Source organism: Simochromis diagramma, unplaced genomic scaffold (genome assembly GCF_900408965.1).
Source record: "Simochromis diagramma unplaced genomic scaffold, fSimDia1.1 OVJJ01000334.1, whole genome shotgun sequence".
NCBI classification, from domain to species: Eukaryota; Metazoa; Chordata; class Actinopteri; order Cichliformes; family Cichlidae; genus Simochromis; species Simochromis diagramma.
In genome coordinates, this window is record NW_024386764.1 from 5,025,113 (window position 1) to 5,040,115 (window position 15,003).

At 42.9% G+C, this 15,003-nt stretch overlaps 1 protein-coding gene across 7 annotated transcripts in view; it reads left to right on the top strand.

Annotated features, from left to right (window-relative positions):
• camsap2a (calmodulin regulated spectrin-associated protein family, member 2a) overlaps nucleotides 1–15,003 on the top strand; it is a 41,761-nt gene that overhangs the window by 21,418 nt on the left and 5,340 nt on the right. For 4 of the 7 annotated variants that reach the window (XM_040032628.1, XM_040032653.1, XM_040032635.1 and 1 more), the window contains exons 5-12: nucleotides 4,344–4,376; nucleotides 5,236–5,377; nucleotides 6,175–6,314; nucleotides 11,482–11,578; nucleotides 11,997–12,093; nucleotides 12,183–12,214; nucleotides 12,301–12,370; nucleotides 12,482–14,627. In XM_040032628.1, coding sequence (XP_039888562.1) covers nucleotides 4,344–4,376; nucleotides 5,236–5,377; nucleotides 6,175–6,314; nucleotides 11,482–11,578; nucleotides 11,997–12,093; nucleotides 12,183–12,214; nucleotides 12,301–12,370; nucleotides 12,482–14,627 — 2,757 coding nt within the window. The remainder of the gene's footprint in view (nucleotides 1–4,343; nucleotides 4,377–5,235; nucleotides 5,378–6,174; nucleotides 6,315–11,481; nucleotides 11,579–11,996; nucleotides 12,094–12,182; nucleotides 12,215–12,300; nucleotides 12,371–12,481; nucleotides 14,628–15,003) is intronic. The other 3 variants (XM_040032646.1, XM_040032664.1, XM_040032671.1) reach the window with 1 other exon arrangement.

Below are 15,003 nucleotides of genomic sequence, written 5' to 3' on the forward strand. Positions count from 1 at the left end.
ATAACAATAGCAATAAAATCCTGATATATTTTTCAGATGAAACATCTGTGCGTGTGTGGATTTACTGTTGTTATGACTTCATTGTGTGCTAACAGTCAAGCTACATTTAGTATTATGGTGCAGCAGCAAGGGGCAAAGTTGGTATGGCAGCCACTTTCTGTCAACCTGACAAAGCAGAATGATAACAGAGGAGGGGGGAGAGGAGGAGGAGATGCATGATGTCATCTGTGTATTCACCTTTATCCTTATCCTTCATGCTGTGCGCCTGTTTCTAGACTCCAGATCATTCATTATTTTTACTTTTTTTACTATGAAGTCACCCTGCTGTGAGTTTTTTAATGATGCGGAGGGTACCGCTGACCCCTGAAAGTTAACTCATCCTTAATAACCATAAAAAAATTAATAAACTTCAGCTGACATTTATCAGCAGTTTGTTCTTTTCTTTCTTTTTAGTTACTCCATTCCTCCCTCTCCAGACTCTCTCTATCATCCCACCCAATAACCTTTCTTGACCCTTGCTCCTCTGGCCTTCCAGGTTTTTCAAACTGCCTTTCTGCCCGAGTTAAATCAGGCAAAAACTCCATGCACTAACACTGTCAGTGGTGCTTTTTCCTAGAGATGTTTAGAGAGTGAGAAAGTTCACCTAAGGGTAAAAATTGTAACCCTGTCCAATGTGTTTTAGTGTGTGTGTGCATTTTCTGTCCCAGTCCCAGGGCTGGGGAAAACTTCCACAGTGTTTGATCCTGATCTGACCAGTCAGTATGCAGACACAGCACTGCATGCCTCAGCTAGCCCCCCACAAACACACAGGATGACACACACTTTAATTGGTGAAGTTGAAGGAAAAAGTGCCATCACATCATCATTTCATCATCGGATTTTTGTCATGCTTATTGTATAAGAAAATCCCTTTTTAAAGCGGAATAGCTTTAACTTGCTCTGTCAATGTGAGTGTCATCACAGTCTGCGTGTTTGGCCCCCGAGCTGGAGAGCTGGCTTTTTGGTAACATCATTTGTCACCTCTGGGCGGCTTTGGCGGATTGTTGTGTGTTTGTGTTTGCTTATGGCTGCTTATGACATTGTCCAACCACCGCAGAAAGTCACAGTCATTGGATGCTGCCGTTTTACACCTTTGGATGAATTGAAGTCCACATTTATCAGTCATTATGTTTGCATTTAACTTCTTAAAAAGAGTTTTTCTATGGTTAAAGTTTCACTTATTATATGGATATGAGAAAGATAAATACTGGAAACTGCAGCAAGCGTACTGATGGACTTGTATCAGAGAGCATATTTCTCCCATAATCTCTCATAGTGCCCAAAGTCACTTGCTGTCAGAGTGCTGGCTTACTTGTTGTTCCTAGGGTATTTAAAATTAGAATGGGAGGAAGGCCCTCCCAGTTTGGATTCTGGAGTCAGACACCTTTGATTCTTTTAGGATTATGCTTACAACAAGCATATATTTAGGGCTGGATCAGGTGGCCCTGAATCATCTGTTAGTTATGCCACAATAGGCTGTGGTTCTTCTTCCCCTCCTGTTTTTCACTCTCTATAAAGTTATACACATCTCTGTGTTTAATTGTTAGTTATTGTTAATCTTTGGCTCTCTTCCATATCATGTCTTATGTCCTGTCTTCCCCACATCAGGCCCAACCAGTAACAGCAGATGGCTGCTCCTCTCTGAGCCTGGTTCTGCCCGAGGTTTCTTCCTGTTAAAGGGCAGTTTTTCATTCTCACTGTCACCAAGTGATTTGGTTGTTTGGGTTTTCTCTCTATTATTGTACGGTCTTCAGCTTACAATATAAAATGTCTTGGTGTTGTTGTGATTCAGTTTTATAAATAAAACTAATTGAATTGAATTGAACTGCATTGTAGGAGATGTGAAATTTGAGCCAGCAGGAGACTTGATGGAATAGGTTTAAGCTCACTTTGTCATTCCAGCCATTTCTTTCTGCCTCTTAGTATTTCATGAAATGCAGATGAAGCCATGTATGAAGCTCTCTTCATCCTCTTTTTTCTTTTATCTATACAAACATGTTTCTTTGATTGTCAAAGACTCAGAAAGTTAGAGCATTTTAGCACTATGTATTTCTCACTTGCAGCCTTCAGCCTAAAAAAGTGTTTGGGTTTTTTGTGTTTGTTTGTTTACTTCTTTATTATTATTATTTTTAAGTAAGAGTTAAAAACACCCAGAAGAGCAAAAGGAAAAAAAATACAATTACATGCAAAATTTATAGCTACTAATTTTTTGGGTGTCTATGTCTAGCACATTCATCTATTCTCTCCCTGTACCTCCATCACTCCCCACCTCCAAATACTTCCCCCCCTTTAGTCTTTGCAGTATTACTGCAGTGTGAGTCACGCACACAGCCTCTGTCTCAGTCAGGCATAGAGAGACACAGACTGACGCTCACCAGGGCAACGGTGTTTTTATTTCAACCTACTGCATTATGTTCAGAGGTGATGGTGGGTGGAGAATAAGAGGAGGGAGCTGCAAAGGCACGTCCGGACAGAGAAGGAAGGACTAATCCTTTAAAGTTGCCAAAGCTGAGCTGCAGCTCAACCGGACATCGTCCTCTGTATGAGAGGATGAACTTTGCTAGTAACACAGAGAGAGAGAGTAGGGGAATGACTGGGGTGAATTTGGGTGGGGTGTGTGTGTGTTTAAATACAGAAATAAAGGGTGCTTGCATGTGTGTGCTTTGCTGTAAGATGATAAAAGAGGGCATTACTGTACCTCTCCCCAGGGGTTTGATTGGTGGAGATTTTACTCTCTAACCAGCCTTAACCGCCTAAGATCCGAACTATTTAATGTTCTGCATTTTTAATTTCTCTTTGATATTTGGGCTGATTGGGGCCCAATGAATGTAAAAACAAAGAATTACCAGATTTTTTTTTTTTACCTTATTTTTGTTTTTATGAAAAATCAGAGCCACATATGAGGATATTCGTTGAAAATTTTGATAGAACGGTAGCAGTATAATGTCCTCGTAAGTGGATATCAGGCCCTTGTAGAGCAAAACTGAGTATTTTGGTCTAAATAACCCAAAATGTGATGTCCACATATGTGGACGCCAGGTCCTAGGAGGTTAAATCATCATTAGATACAGACAGCATCCATTTCCTGTGTCTTGTTCTCAAACTGGGACAGCAGGGTTTGGAGTAGTTTTGGTTACCTTGCTGCAAAATGTCATTGTGTTTGTTCTTCATAAACACAACCTTACACTCGGGTTAAAATGAGAAAATAAAAGTTCAAACATTTGTGATTTGTGAGTAAATTTTTCCAAAAGAGACAGAATGTTGATGAGAGCCTGAGAAGTGATCAAATCCTGATCTCTGTGTTTGCTGTGTTCCCCAACTGACAGCCAAATGTTGAAGTTGGCCTGCTGGCCTGCACTGACTCTGTGAGGTCATGGATTGGGTACAGCTTTTTGTTGCTGTTGTTGTTTTTGTTGATGTCGCTCAGCCTGGAGAGGTGACGTGACTGCAGGGTTTACGATACTTTTATTGAGGTCGAGAATCGTTCCGGTTCAGTGAGCTTAGGGGAAGTAGAATTATCGAAGGTTAGAAGCCAAATCAAATTATCATTCAGAGAGCTGTGGCACCAATAAAATCAGAAGAATCTTCGAAAGCTACTATTGATCCTTTCATCCTCTTTGCTGTCTTTAATATTTATTTTTCCTCTGGCTGACATTAATATTTACTTTTGAGGGTTTCAGAACAAAGCAGCTGTATCTTCTCACGAGTCACTGCGTGCCTTTGAAGTCGAGGGCTTGCAGACCTCTTGAGTGGCACTTACATTTTAGGTCTTTGATGCTTCTCCGTAGCGTGGGAATTAGCTGTTAACTGAGGCAATCCTCTCCTTTTTGGAATCAGCTTACAGTGACACTGGATAGCTGACAGTTTGGTTACAGTAATACATTTTTTGCCACTGAGGTAACGTGAGGTAAAAGTGAGCAATTAAAATTTCAGTTAAATGTTTCAGGATACAATGTGATCTTTTTTGAGGGGAATTTGATGCTTAAGTCTAAAGTTCCATTCGAGGTTTAACACATCGACTGTCAGCTGGTGGAAAATAGTCGTGGTGTAGTGTTTCCATGTATCTTTAAAGAATGAGCCTCCGAGCTGATGTGAGGAAAGTACACGGTAACTCTGTGACCCAAAGCAGCTGTAATATATGTGTAATCAGTAACAGCCTGCTGTATACAGTCTTTTTGTACACTCTGAAAAAAGTGCAGGTTTGTCATGTCTTTGCTTGTAATACTAATCCCATTACTAACTAATCTGACTAACGGGTATTTCTTTGTTGCTGTTTGTCTTTTCCCTTTGCTGTGCATCTGCAGTCTCCAACCAAGTGGTACATGAAGCTTGTGCCTGTAAGTGAACTAATCAGTGCGCTGCTCTTTCATCTGTGTCCAGAGTGACTGTCTTTCATTGCTCTTTCTGTCCGATCGCCATCGTTTTGTCATGTGTGCATCACTCAGTCACTGTGATATAAACCAGATATTTTCTCTCTTCTCCTGTTTTGATTTACAAGTGCTGTATGCATGTGATTATTGCTTTTCTTAATTTAAAGCAGACAAAGTAGGCTGTAAATGACAGTTAATATCTGAGTGTCCATCATTAACCATGTTCTGTATATGAGCCTGAGTTTACAAAAGTCAATATAGCCATTATTTGTGTCTCTAACGTGCTTCCTTGTATTGCTAACTGGAAGGTTGAACTATAAAATCTTGGGAAATCACTGATTATTATTGGCTTTTAGAAATCTAGAAGCTCCCACAGTTACTATAAATATCAAATTGATAAGGAAATGGCAATATTTCAATGTTTTTCCTTCCTCAATCCGTATGAAGATGAAGATGGTCCACATAAACAAGAGCTCATTGTAATACAAGGAGAAAATAATTAAGGTCACGTCATGACATCTGGAATAATAATCAGTGATACTTACTTCAGTCATGCAGCTCTCTTCATTCTCGTGCCAGTTCTTTTTCCCTTTCAGTTCCAACAAGGCTCCAGAGCCGTTCACTTACTTTAATACATGAGTGAATTCAATGAGGCCTTTCAGCGCTTGTTGCTGCTTTAAAGCTTCATTATACTTCCCTAATTTTGCTGCTGTCATTAGTGAAACGGTAAGAAACAGCAGGAGGAATTTGGCTTAATACCTGCTGTAGGTGTAGGCTTGGTAATTTTGCTCAAGCGCCTGGGTTTATAGTACTTTACATTCTGCAGGCTCGCTACAGGAAGGAGCAGGCCTCGACCCAGCCAGTTCCTTGGATCCCCCCAGTGGACAACCTGCTAAAAGACAGCACAGATGGCTCGGCCCTGGGTGCACTGCTGCACTTTTACTGTCCTCAGCTGCTGCCACTGGATGGTAAGAAACAAGCATGAGGAGCGTGGGTGGGTCAGTGGAATTTGCAGTTAAAGGAGGCTTGATAATAAAGTACAACATGACAGTAATGTATCTACCAGCAGTTAATTGCTTATTTGACCAAACAACTAAACCCAAAATGCATCTTTTTGGTACATATTGAGGTGTCAAAATTCATAATTCAGAGTACAGGGGGAGGTCGTCAAATGTTGTCTTTATGAGGGAAAGAGCTAATGGTTTATTCAATAGATCAAACATCAAAATAGACTCAAGATAATCACATTATGTTGCCAAAGAGCCGAGTTAATATCAGGACAAATATGCAAACGCACAGACAACAATGAGGGGAACAAAAATCAATCAGGGACCGTTGTTTACCATGTTTAAATGAACAGTGTTTCCTGATTGATCTTTTGTTCCTGTGATTGTTTCAGCTTGGATAAATGACTGTGTATGTATGTAGTGTGGGGGTGTGTTTGTGTGTGTTTGGTCAGCTATTACACACACTTCATCAGCAATGTGATGTAATTACCTTACGTCCAACCACCAGTTGATGCCTACTGTGGAGTGTTTTGATTGGTCAGGCAGACGTTCTCAAAACTTTACGCTTTAAATGCCTCAGCAGTTCCTAAAAAAGAGACACAGCATTGTTCTGAACGCGCTCCATCACTGATCTTAAATATTACTGTCAGCACAGTAAAAAGGAAAACACTGACGTCTGCATTATAACCAGACCGACTTCAATCATCAAATTCGTACTCCGTCACAGTGACACCTGATGGATCTCTCTGCCCTCCCAGATGTTTGCCTGAAGGAGAATATGAGTCTGGCTGATCGACTGTACAACCTGCAGCTAATACAAGACTTCTGCAAAGACAACCTGAACAGCTGCTGTCACTTCAGCCTGGAAGACATGCTCTACGCCTCCTCCACCGTCAAGGTACTACTGTCTAATGAAATACTTGCTTAAGTTAATATATAAGATTGTAAGAATACATTTTTAGGCACTGCATTTGCGTTTGTGGTGTGATCTGAGGCTTGCATTGTGATGCTGATTTTGGTTTGTTGGTTTACTGGTTGCTTGGCGGTCTCATGGTTCTCACTGTAAACAGATTCTTCACTCTCAGTCATTACAGTGTTGTAAAAATAGAATTTTAGCTGCTAAGACGTTAGAATGGTACCCAGTAAAAAATGTCTGTTAGCAGAAAATCCAAACCCTGTCCGCAGTGCCGCCTGCTCTATTTAAAACACTAGTTTGCGATGTCAGTCCCAGTCAGACTTGATGACTTTTTTTCAAAACACTTTAAAATTATTCGTAAGCGTTGTACCGACACAGATTAGAACCCTGTGCGGTGTTAGATTCAGGCTAAATGAAACAAGAGAAGTGTGCAGCAGTGTAGGCCGGTGTGGTGAGTCACGCTGTGGAAAAGAAACTTTCAGTCCAAACTATCCGTCTTCACCAGCCACAAGCTTGGAGAGCTCCACTCAGCCTTTTCCTCCAAACAGTCTATGCATGCGTTCATTTTTCTGCCCTGTAACTTGCTTTCCATTGTTTGTTTTCTTTTCATCTTCATTTCCTAATTTCCTTCTCTAGTTACTCTTTCTTCTTCTCCAACCATCCTTTTTCTTTTGCTCGTTTATTTCATTTAAAAAGTTGCCACTGCTTTTAAGGAATTTTACTAATGATGTTTCTCCTCATGTTTGCTGACCTTTCTCAGACAGTATTAGTTTCTCTTGACAGAGACCTTTCTGATTTATAAATCCTTCAGTCCTCTCTCGTCTATAACACTGTTGTTTCTCTGTGTGTGTGTGGTTTCTTGGTGTATGAATGTGTATTGCAGCTGGAGTGCCATGGAGACAGTCCGCATTTTACATTAAGCTCAGCCCTGCTTTTCTGCCGTTACCATAAAAACATATATAGGTCACTCGAGACACACAGGAAAGAGCTTATTTTACCCTCTCACTAATGTCCCACTCTCTCTTTGAATCCACAACATTTCAGTATGTTTACTTGGTCAGCTGGTGTCCATACTGCATATACATATATATATATTTCTGTTGCATACCTACTAATTTTTCATCAAATTGCCATTATAGCCAGTGGTTGCCACAATCACAGTGCACTTGTGTTTGCTCAGTGGTTTGATCTAACGTTCCCTCTCTCATGCTCATGAGTTTGTTTTTAGTGTGTCGGTCTCAGTGTGTTTTGCCCGAGAGCTGCACGGGCAGGGGAAAAATAAGTTGATGTGTCTGGATAAGTTTGACTTTCCCTGACTGTCACCTCAGCATGTCCTCAGATGTAGGAGAGCTCTGAGCACACACACAATACAGGTCATTGAAAGGACAAACCTCAGGGGACTGTCCAAACTGACTAAAATATGTCTAATATCTAAAGGAAACACGCTGAAAAAAGCAGTTTTGAAGCTGAAATCCAGCAAAATGATGAAGGTAGAAAGTATTGAAAGTATTATTATATGCTTAAAGTAATGAAATGTATTCATATTTAGAGGAAAGTGCCCTTTACATGCTTTATTTTGCACAAAATTTCAAAAAAAAAAAAAAAAAAAAGAGCAAAAAGAAACATATCAATTTCAGCCCAAAGCACATGCATTCTTTTCAACATGGTGTCAAAAAAATAATCACCAGGCTTTGTGAACCAGCCATTAGCAGCATTTTGCTGACACTGATTTCAGGAGGGGTAGAGCAGTCTCAGCAGGCACAGTAATTGCCTGAGAGAAGCAGCGCGGCAGACACGAGTGCACACAGAACTAGTTAGATTCAGTAACCTTGACCCAGATTGCAGGGAGTCACACCCTCGGTGGTTGTATGTTGTTGCTCGGCACGCTGATGGAGACCATATTACAGAGAATGAGCCTCCACTTAGAGGGGAGGGGAGGTGCACGAGGTGTTGATGTGGAAAAAAGTGGAAACGGGAGAGAAGCGACAAGAAGGTGTGATAACACAGTCTGAAACAATTAGGAAGGAGAAGGAGCGAGGAAACAGAGTAAATGGGACAGTATCTTTGAGAAAGTGATGACAAGATTGGGCACACGTGTTACAGTAACACACACAATAGACTCATACTTCGCCTCTGTGAAAGTGTCCCTCTGCTAATGCTGCTGCCAGATGTGGTTAGCGGAGATTAGAGCTGGTGGTTTCCAAACACAGTTAAAAACACACTTCTCAATTGATTGACATTAAAATAGTCATAATTCATAAGATATAACACGTGACAATAAAGTGCATCAGAATATAGGATTGCAGTAAAGAGAGAACCTGGAAGATGCCACAGTTTAGCTTAAATGATCAACTCTAGCTGGTGTGGAGAAGATCATTTAATAGATGTTATCAGTCTTCCTAAGAAATCAGATGCAGAAAATTGGAAAAGAGCATGAAGCGTTACAGTGGGAACATTTATTGCCCACACACCCCCAAACTAGTCTGCCTGATATCTTCATGTCAGACACCAGGTCTCTTTCTGGTAAATATGTAGCCCTCTCCAAGATTAAGAGTCTGCACTCTTTCCTCTCAAGGTACACAAAATTTGCATGTATGGTGATGACAGGTTGACTTGACATTTTGTTCAGTATACCTTAGTAAGAAGCAAAACACTTTCTTCCTTTCTGTAAGGAACCCAAAAGCCATATATCACATACATTACCTAAGGCCATTCTTTGCTAATGGACACCAGACCACTAAATCACCCAACCCGCTCCCATTTACTGGCTCTATGTTTAATTAATTCCTCACACATCATAGTGGCTATCTGTGGACTCAAGGAAGATAAATGAAATTCACCAGCTCCTTTTGTACCACGAGGTTCCTCGCAAACATGCTGCGGTTGCCCTGAGGAGGCAGTTAACACACTTACAATAATTCATAATCTCCCTCTTCAACGTGATTCTCAATTAGTCGTTTGTTTATGGTCTGACTGTCAGCAGTGAAGGATGGCACTTTTACTCCTTTGACCTAAAGTGGCACACAGGATTACATATAATAGCCGTGGCTGTAGTCAACACACATTGCAGTCTAGTATAATTTCTCTGTTCGATACTACGTGTCTCTGAGCAATCGCTTCTAAAAATCCAAATGTTTTCTCCTACCGTCTTTCAATAGGCGTCTGGCAGCTGTCTGATAAACTTGGCGATAGACCAAAGGGTGGTTTTTCCAGATTGGAGTGAATCTGTCTGGCTGGCTGCTGGACGTAGATCCTTTAATCAACCCTCTGGCCCAGTGACTGTTAAGATTAATTCCCTCTGAATGCTCACTGTGTGGCTATAGGCCGCATCTTCAACATCATTTCTAGGGGCTTTGTTGGTATATATTTTCCTATGCATTTGAATGTTTCACTGTTGTGTATGTGTGTGGCACATACAGGGGAGGAGGGGGAGGGTGTTTATTCCTATACCCGCAAAGTGGATTAGCTTCCCCCACCCCACCACTCTCAGCTCTGATCTTCTAGTCTTCTAGTAATCACCAATCTGACTTCATTCTGAGCGGCACACACTCAAATCTGCAGACAGGGAACTTGGCAATGCTGCAGACCTGGCAACCCACGAGGCAGTAATGCCATTCACTGGGGAGATAGGTGTGGTGGTGGTGCAGTGGTTGGTTTAAGGGATCAGACTGAGTGTGTGTGTGTGTGTGAGTGCTGAGGCTGGGGGTATTAAGCAAAAACACTCACACCTGGTGTGTCAGTAGTAGTCGGGCGAACAGATGGGAGGAGAGAACAAGTAAGCTGGTGGCACCAATCTGGGAAGGGCGGATGACAGGAGATCTTTGTCTCTTTCTCATTCAGTCATTTTTTTTCCTGCTTTTTCTTTCTTCTGAGGAGTGCTTCACATGCTGAACACACCTAAAAGGTAACCAGCACTATTTGATTTGGAGTTCATTAGTAATTCTTTGCTTACTCAACTCTAACGACTTTGTTAACCATGTGCTCCACTGCTTCTCACACCAGCGGAGCAGCATTCTGCAGCAGACACACCTTTTCGTCTTCTTGCAGCCCTGCACGCTCGCATGTGAATTAGACGGGAAACAAAACCATGTGAAATGCTGCAGTAACACCCCCCCCTCCAGCCAACCAGGGTGCTGGTGTTAATTGCCTCCGTCCTTCCTGGTGTGCTTTTGTGCTTCAGTTGACACGTGCGCTCTGGTGTTTGACTGGTACAGAAAGATGCTGCTCATGACTTGAGTCAGGCTTCTTTAGAGCTGGAGCACGCACCATTGTCTTTGTCTGGAGACCGTGGACTGAGAGCTGGTAGAGGGTGGGATTCCTCAAGGTCGTGCTTTACTCCACTCATTTGCATTTGTGTGTGTCTGTGAGTGAATAAAGAAAAACTGTACAATTTGGCCTGATCATTCAGCATAAATTGATTACTGTAAATGAATCTCATCTGTTTGGATTGGAGACATGTTATTTGGTCATTTCTTTGTTTCAAGACAGTGACAGGTTGAAAGAATTTAGAAAGAGGGAGCAGAAGAAAGGCAATGTTTCTAGAGAATAAGCTTTTTTCCCATTATTATAAGGAAACAAACAACAGTGCTTTGGGAGAATGAAATACTGAGTCAGGGACTTTGTAAGATTGATGTTTTTTTGCAGCGCAGTGCACTCTCCTCCAGCAGTTTCACCTCCTCGTGTATGTTGACCCAATTCAAACGTGGACATGACCTGGCACAGCAGTGTTAAATCCCTTTGAGCTCTGACTCTCAGTCTCATTCAGGTTGGATGCAGGTGACCTCTATTTTGTAAATGAGGTTAATGTCTTAATCGCTTCTCGACTAGCACTGTTACTATTTGCTTTAGCATCATTTACATTGCCTGAGCCAACACAGAGAAAATATAATTTCCCTGTAAATGACTCTACAGTCGTTTGAACTGTGAGGCATGTTTCTCTTAAAGAGGATATTCTATCAACTAATTAGTCATATATACACAGGGTACAATACAAGTTTATGATACCTCAGCTTAACAGAGACACCTGCTGGACAAATCAGACAATGCAGTTGAATGAAGCTGTTTTGGACTCATCCGGATTTTATTCTCTGTGCTGTAACATTTACGTGTTTTTGAATGGTTTCAATCTTGCTCTTGTTTTCCTCCCCAGAATAACTACCTGGCGTTCATGGCAGAGCTGTTTTGGTGGTTTGAGGTGGTCAAACCGTCATTTGTGGAACCAAGAAAGCTTGATACCGAAGGCACAGGCAAGTGTGAAATTCTAACCCTGCAACTTTATTTGTATAGCATTTTTCAAAGAGACACAAATTGCTTCACAGTTTTGAATAAAATTCAGACATTAAAGCGTACATGATCGAACATAAATGCCTAATCAACCATATGGTCAGACGTTCATTCCAACATACACAATTCCAATAAACACAAATCATTGTAAATTATGGATGAAGGGGAAAGCTAACCTAAAATGTAATGTCGTTTCAATTAAATTTAAAGTAGCTATAGTCATGCTAGTGTCACGATTTGTAGCGAAGCAGCAGTAACTAAGTATGGTAATGTTTTTTCTCTGAATCATACACAAATTAATCAGATAAGGATCATGCAATATTACATTGTGTCTATTGAAAAACCACAGTGCGATCATTTTTATTTGTCTTATCACGTCAGAGCCCTCATCCTTCTTGAAGAATTTCCCTGTAATCTCCATCTCCAAGGCAACTAAGAAGAGTTTTATGGAAAGGCCCCCAAGCCCTGAAAGACCCAGGTATGTTAGCACCAAGTTACAATGACAAGAAATCAGGTGGCAGAAAATTCTCAGTTCCCATCATCATGTTTGTCTCTCTCGTTCTCAAGTTTACCCCTGCGGCCCCAGCCCCGAAACTCAGGTGATTATATTTATTTATGGAAATACATACAAAGTATATACAAAAGCATTCTGTTGTGATTGTTACTCATCATATGCGTCTTACAGGAGAGATCAAGAGGTCAACCTCGATGTCCTTTGTTGATGGCAATCTCGGTACCTGGCCAAAAGAGAAGAGGTGAGTGTTATCATTGCCCTCTTTATGTCTAACCTTTTGTCATTTGTTAACCAAATCTGCTAAATTAAATTACAATTTCTTGTTGTTTTTTGTTTTGTTTTTTGTGTTAAGATCTGGGCCTTACGGTGTGTCCTTTGACATCCCCTTTGATAAAGAGGAGTCTGCGCCTGCCACTGTTCCCTCCACACGTGGCATGGTCAGGTCTGTCAGCACGGATGATGGTTCTGGTTTCAAGGTCCTTCACATGCCCCGTGGAATGAAGCGCAACCTGTCCTTCCAGCCAGTGAATGGTCAGAGTGTCGGCATTGAAGAGGAAGGCTGCCCAGACAGCCTTGCTGGCATGGAGCCGAGCAAACAAGGGTACTCCAACGGACACAGAGGAGTTACAGAAACAACTCCGTCCACGGAGGAAGCCCTCCAGATTATCCAAAGCCCAACCAGGCCACCAGTGGAGGGCATCAACAATGGTTTCTTTCTGCATAGTCAGGAACATGGTGCCGGCGTTGGTGCTTTAGATCCAGTGTCAGAGGTGGACTCCAAAGGACCTTTGAGCACAACGGACACCACAGAAGTGGACACTGGCATCCATATCCAAACAGAGGACATGCTGGATGAAGATTCCTCTCTGAAAGACTGCTCTGTGAACATGGAGCTGGACATGGACACGCCGAGCCCCTGCCCGAGCAGTCAAAGCAAATCCCCTTCAGCAGTAAAGATGACTAGCTTTGCTGAGCAGAAGATGAAGAAGCTTAATCCATCAGCACCAGACTCAGGAAGGGGCAGCTGCAGCTCGCTGAAGACCACTCCGGAGGGCTCTGAATTTGGGCTCCCATTATCTGTCTCATGGGCCCCGACCCCGGAGCACAGCCCGGTCCGCCAACAAAGCACACCGCCCCCTATTTCACAGCCGTCACCCACACCTGTCCAGCTTCCACCCAATGACCCCGCTCAGGTCATGGCTACAGAGATGGTGCAGCTGCGGATGAGGCTCGAGGAGAAACGGAAAGCTATTGAGGCGCAGAAGAAGAAAGTGGAGGCAGCTTTTACAAGGCATCGGCAAAAGATGGGCCACTCAGCATTCCTAAACGTGGTAAAGAGAAAAGGTGACGGTGCAGCAAGTGGAGAAGAGGGAGGAAAAACTGAGGGCGAAGGAAAGTCAGCAAGTACAAGTCCTACCTTTAAATTTGGGAGGAACAAGGCAGACACACCTGACGGGGCAGAGCAAAGCAGCACGGCTTCCTGTTGGCAAAAATCTCCCGGTGCAGGTGAGGAAGGCGGACAAAGCCACGCTCAGCTGACAGAAGTGGATCTCACAGAGTATACACGTTCAATTGAGAAACTCAACCACTCTTTGGCCTTCCTCCAAACTGAGATGCAGCGATTGGCTCAGCAGCAAGAAGTAATCATGGCCATGAGGGAGCAAAAACAGCAGCAGGCGTGGGTCATCCCTCCTCCACATACAAACCCCTCGCCACAGAAGCACGGTCGAGCCGGAGCCGTCACTCGATCCTCGGGACCCTCTTCTCCAGCTGACTCCCCTCGTTCCACCCATCGCTCTCCAACCAGCATCAAACGGAAATCTGCATCCTTCCACTCACGTAATCCTCGCACCCCTCGACCCAGCGAGCTCAAGCTGGCCCCCTACAGTCGCGTCCTAACCGCGCCGCAGTCTGTCGATAGCATCCCAAGGCTACGGCGATTTTCACCCTGCCAGCCCCTGGCAAGTTCCTTCGTTTACATGGGGGAGAAACCCGCAACCGCCAATTTGGAGACGGTCGCTCCAGTTGCAGATAAAAACAAGGAAACACATTCCCTCCTTTCCCCAGAGCGAGAGCTTGTGGGTATAGCCAGCTCCCCCTGTAGCTCCCCAAAACTGCAGAACAAAAAAGAGCAAAGTGAAGTAGGTACTAATGCCCAAACCCAGGAAACAGAAACTCCCCACCAATCCAAGACCACTGACATGGAAACAGATTACCAGAAAGCTCAGAAGTCAGATATAGAGCTCAAACCTACTTTAGAGTCAACATTCCCTGAAGTTCTAGCCCACCCTGTGGTAGAGACCTTCACGGTGATGCCAACAGAGATCCCTTTCCAGTCAGAATTGTCTGGCCAAGCCAAAAGCAGTTTGATTGAAGTTCCTCTGTCAGTGGTGAAACCGCTAGAGGATCCAACTCTGGATGAAAGCCTGGAGATGCAGCAGGGGGATGCGGAAAGCCTAGATGATGAACAGAAGCTGTGCCGTGGTTTCTTTTTCAAGGTAGGCTAAATCACAAAAATTAACACACGCACAACCCGAGTGGCATTTAAACATGTCGCTGAGTTGAAAACAAATTTAAAAAACCTACAGACATATTTGTAATTGGGCAGAAATGATTGTTTTCATAGGGAAACAGTTTTTGTTCCTAGGTGAAGATGATAAGTAGCACAGGATATATGCTGTTTGAGGATAGTATCATCTTCCCCTTTATAGCTTCTAAGGCTGCTGCTAACTGCTGTCTGGGCTTCAATGTGGGTCACAAAACTGGGGCTGCTGTGAATAATTCAGGCGCAGCTGTGGAAACACGGGGCTGAAGATGGGTCGGCTAGAAAACGAGGGTGGATACAGAGGGATGAGCAATTAGCGGTCACATGAA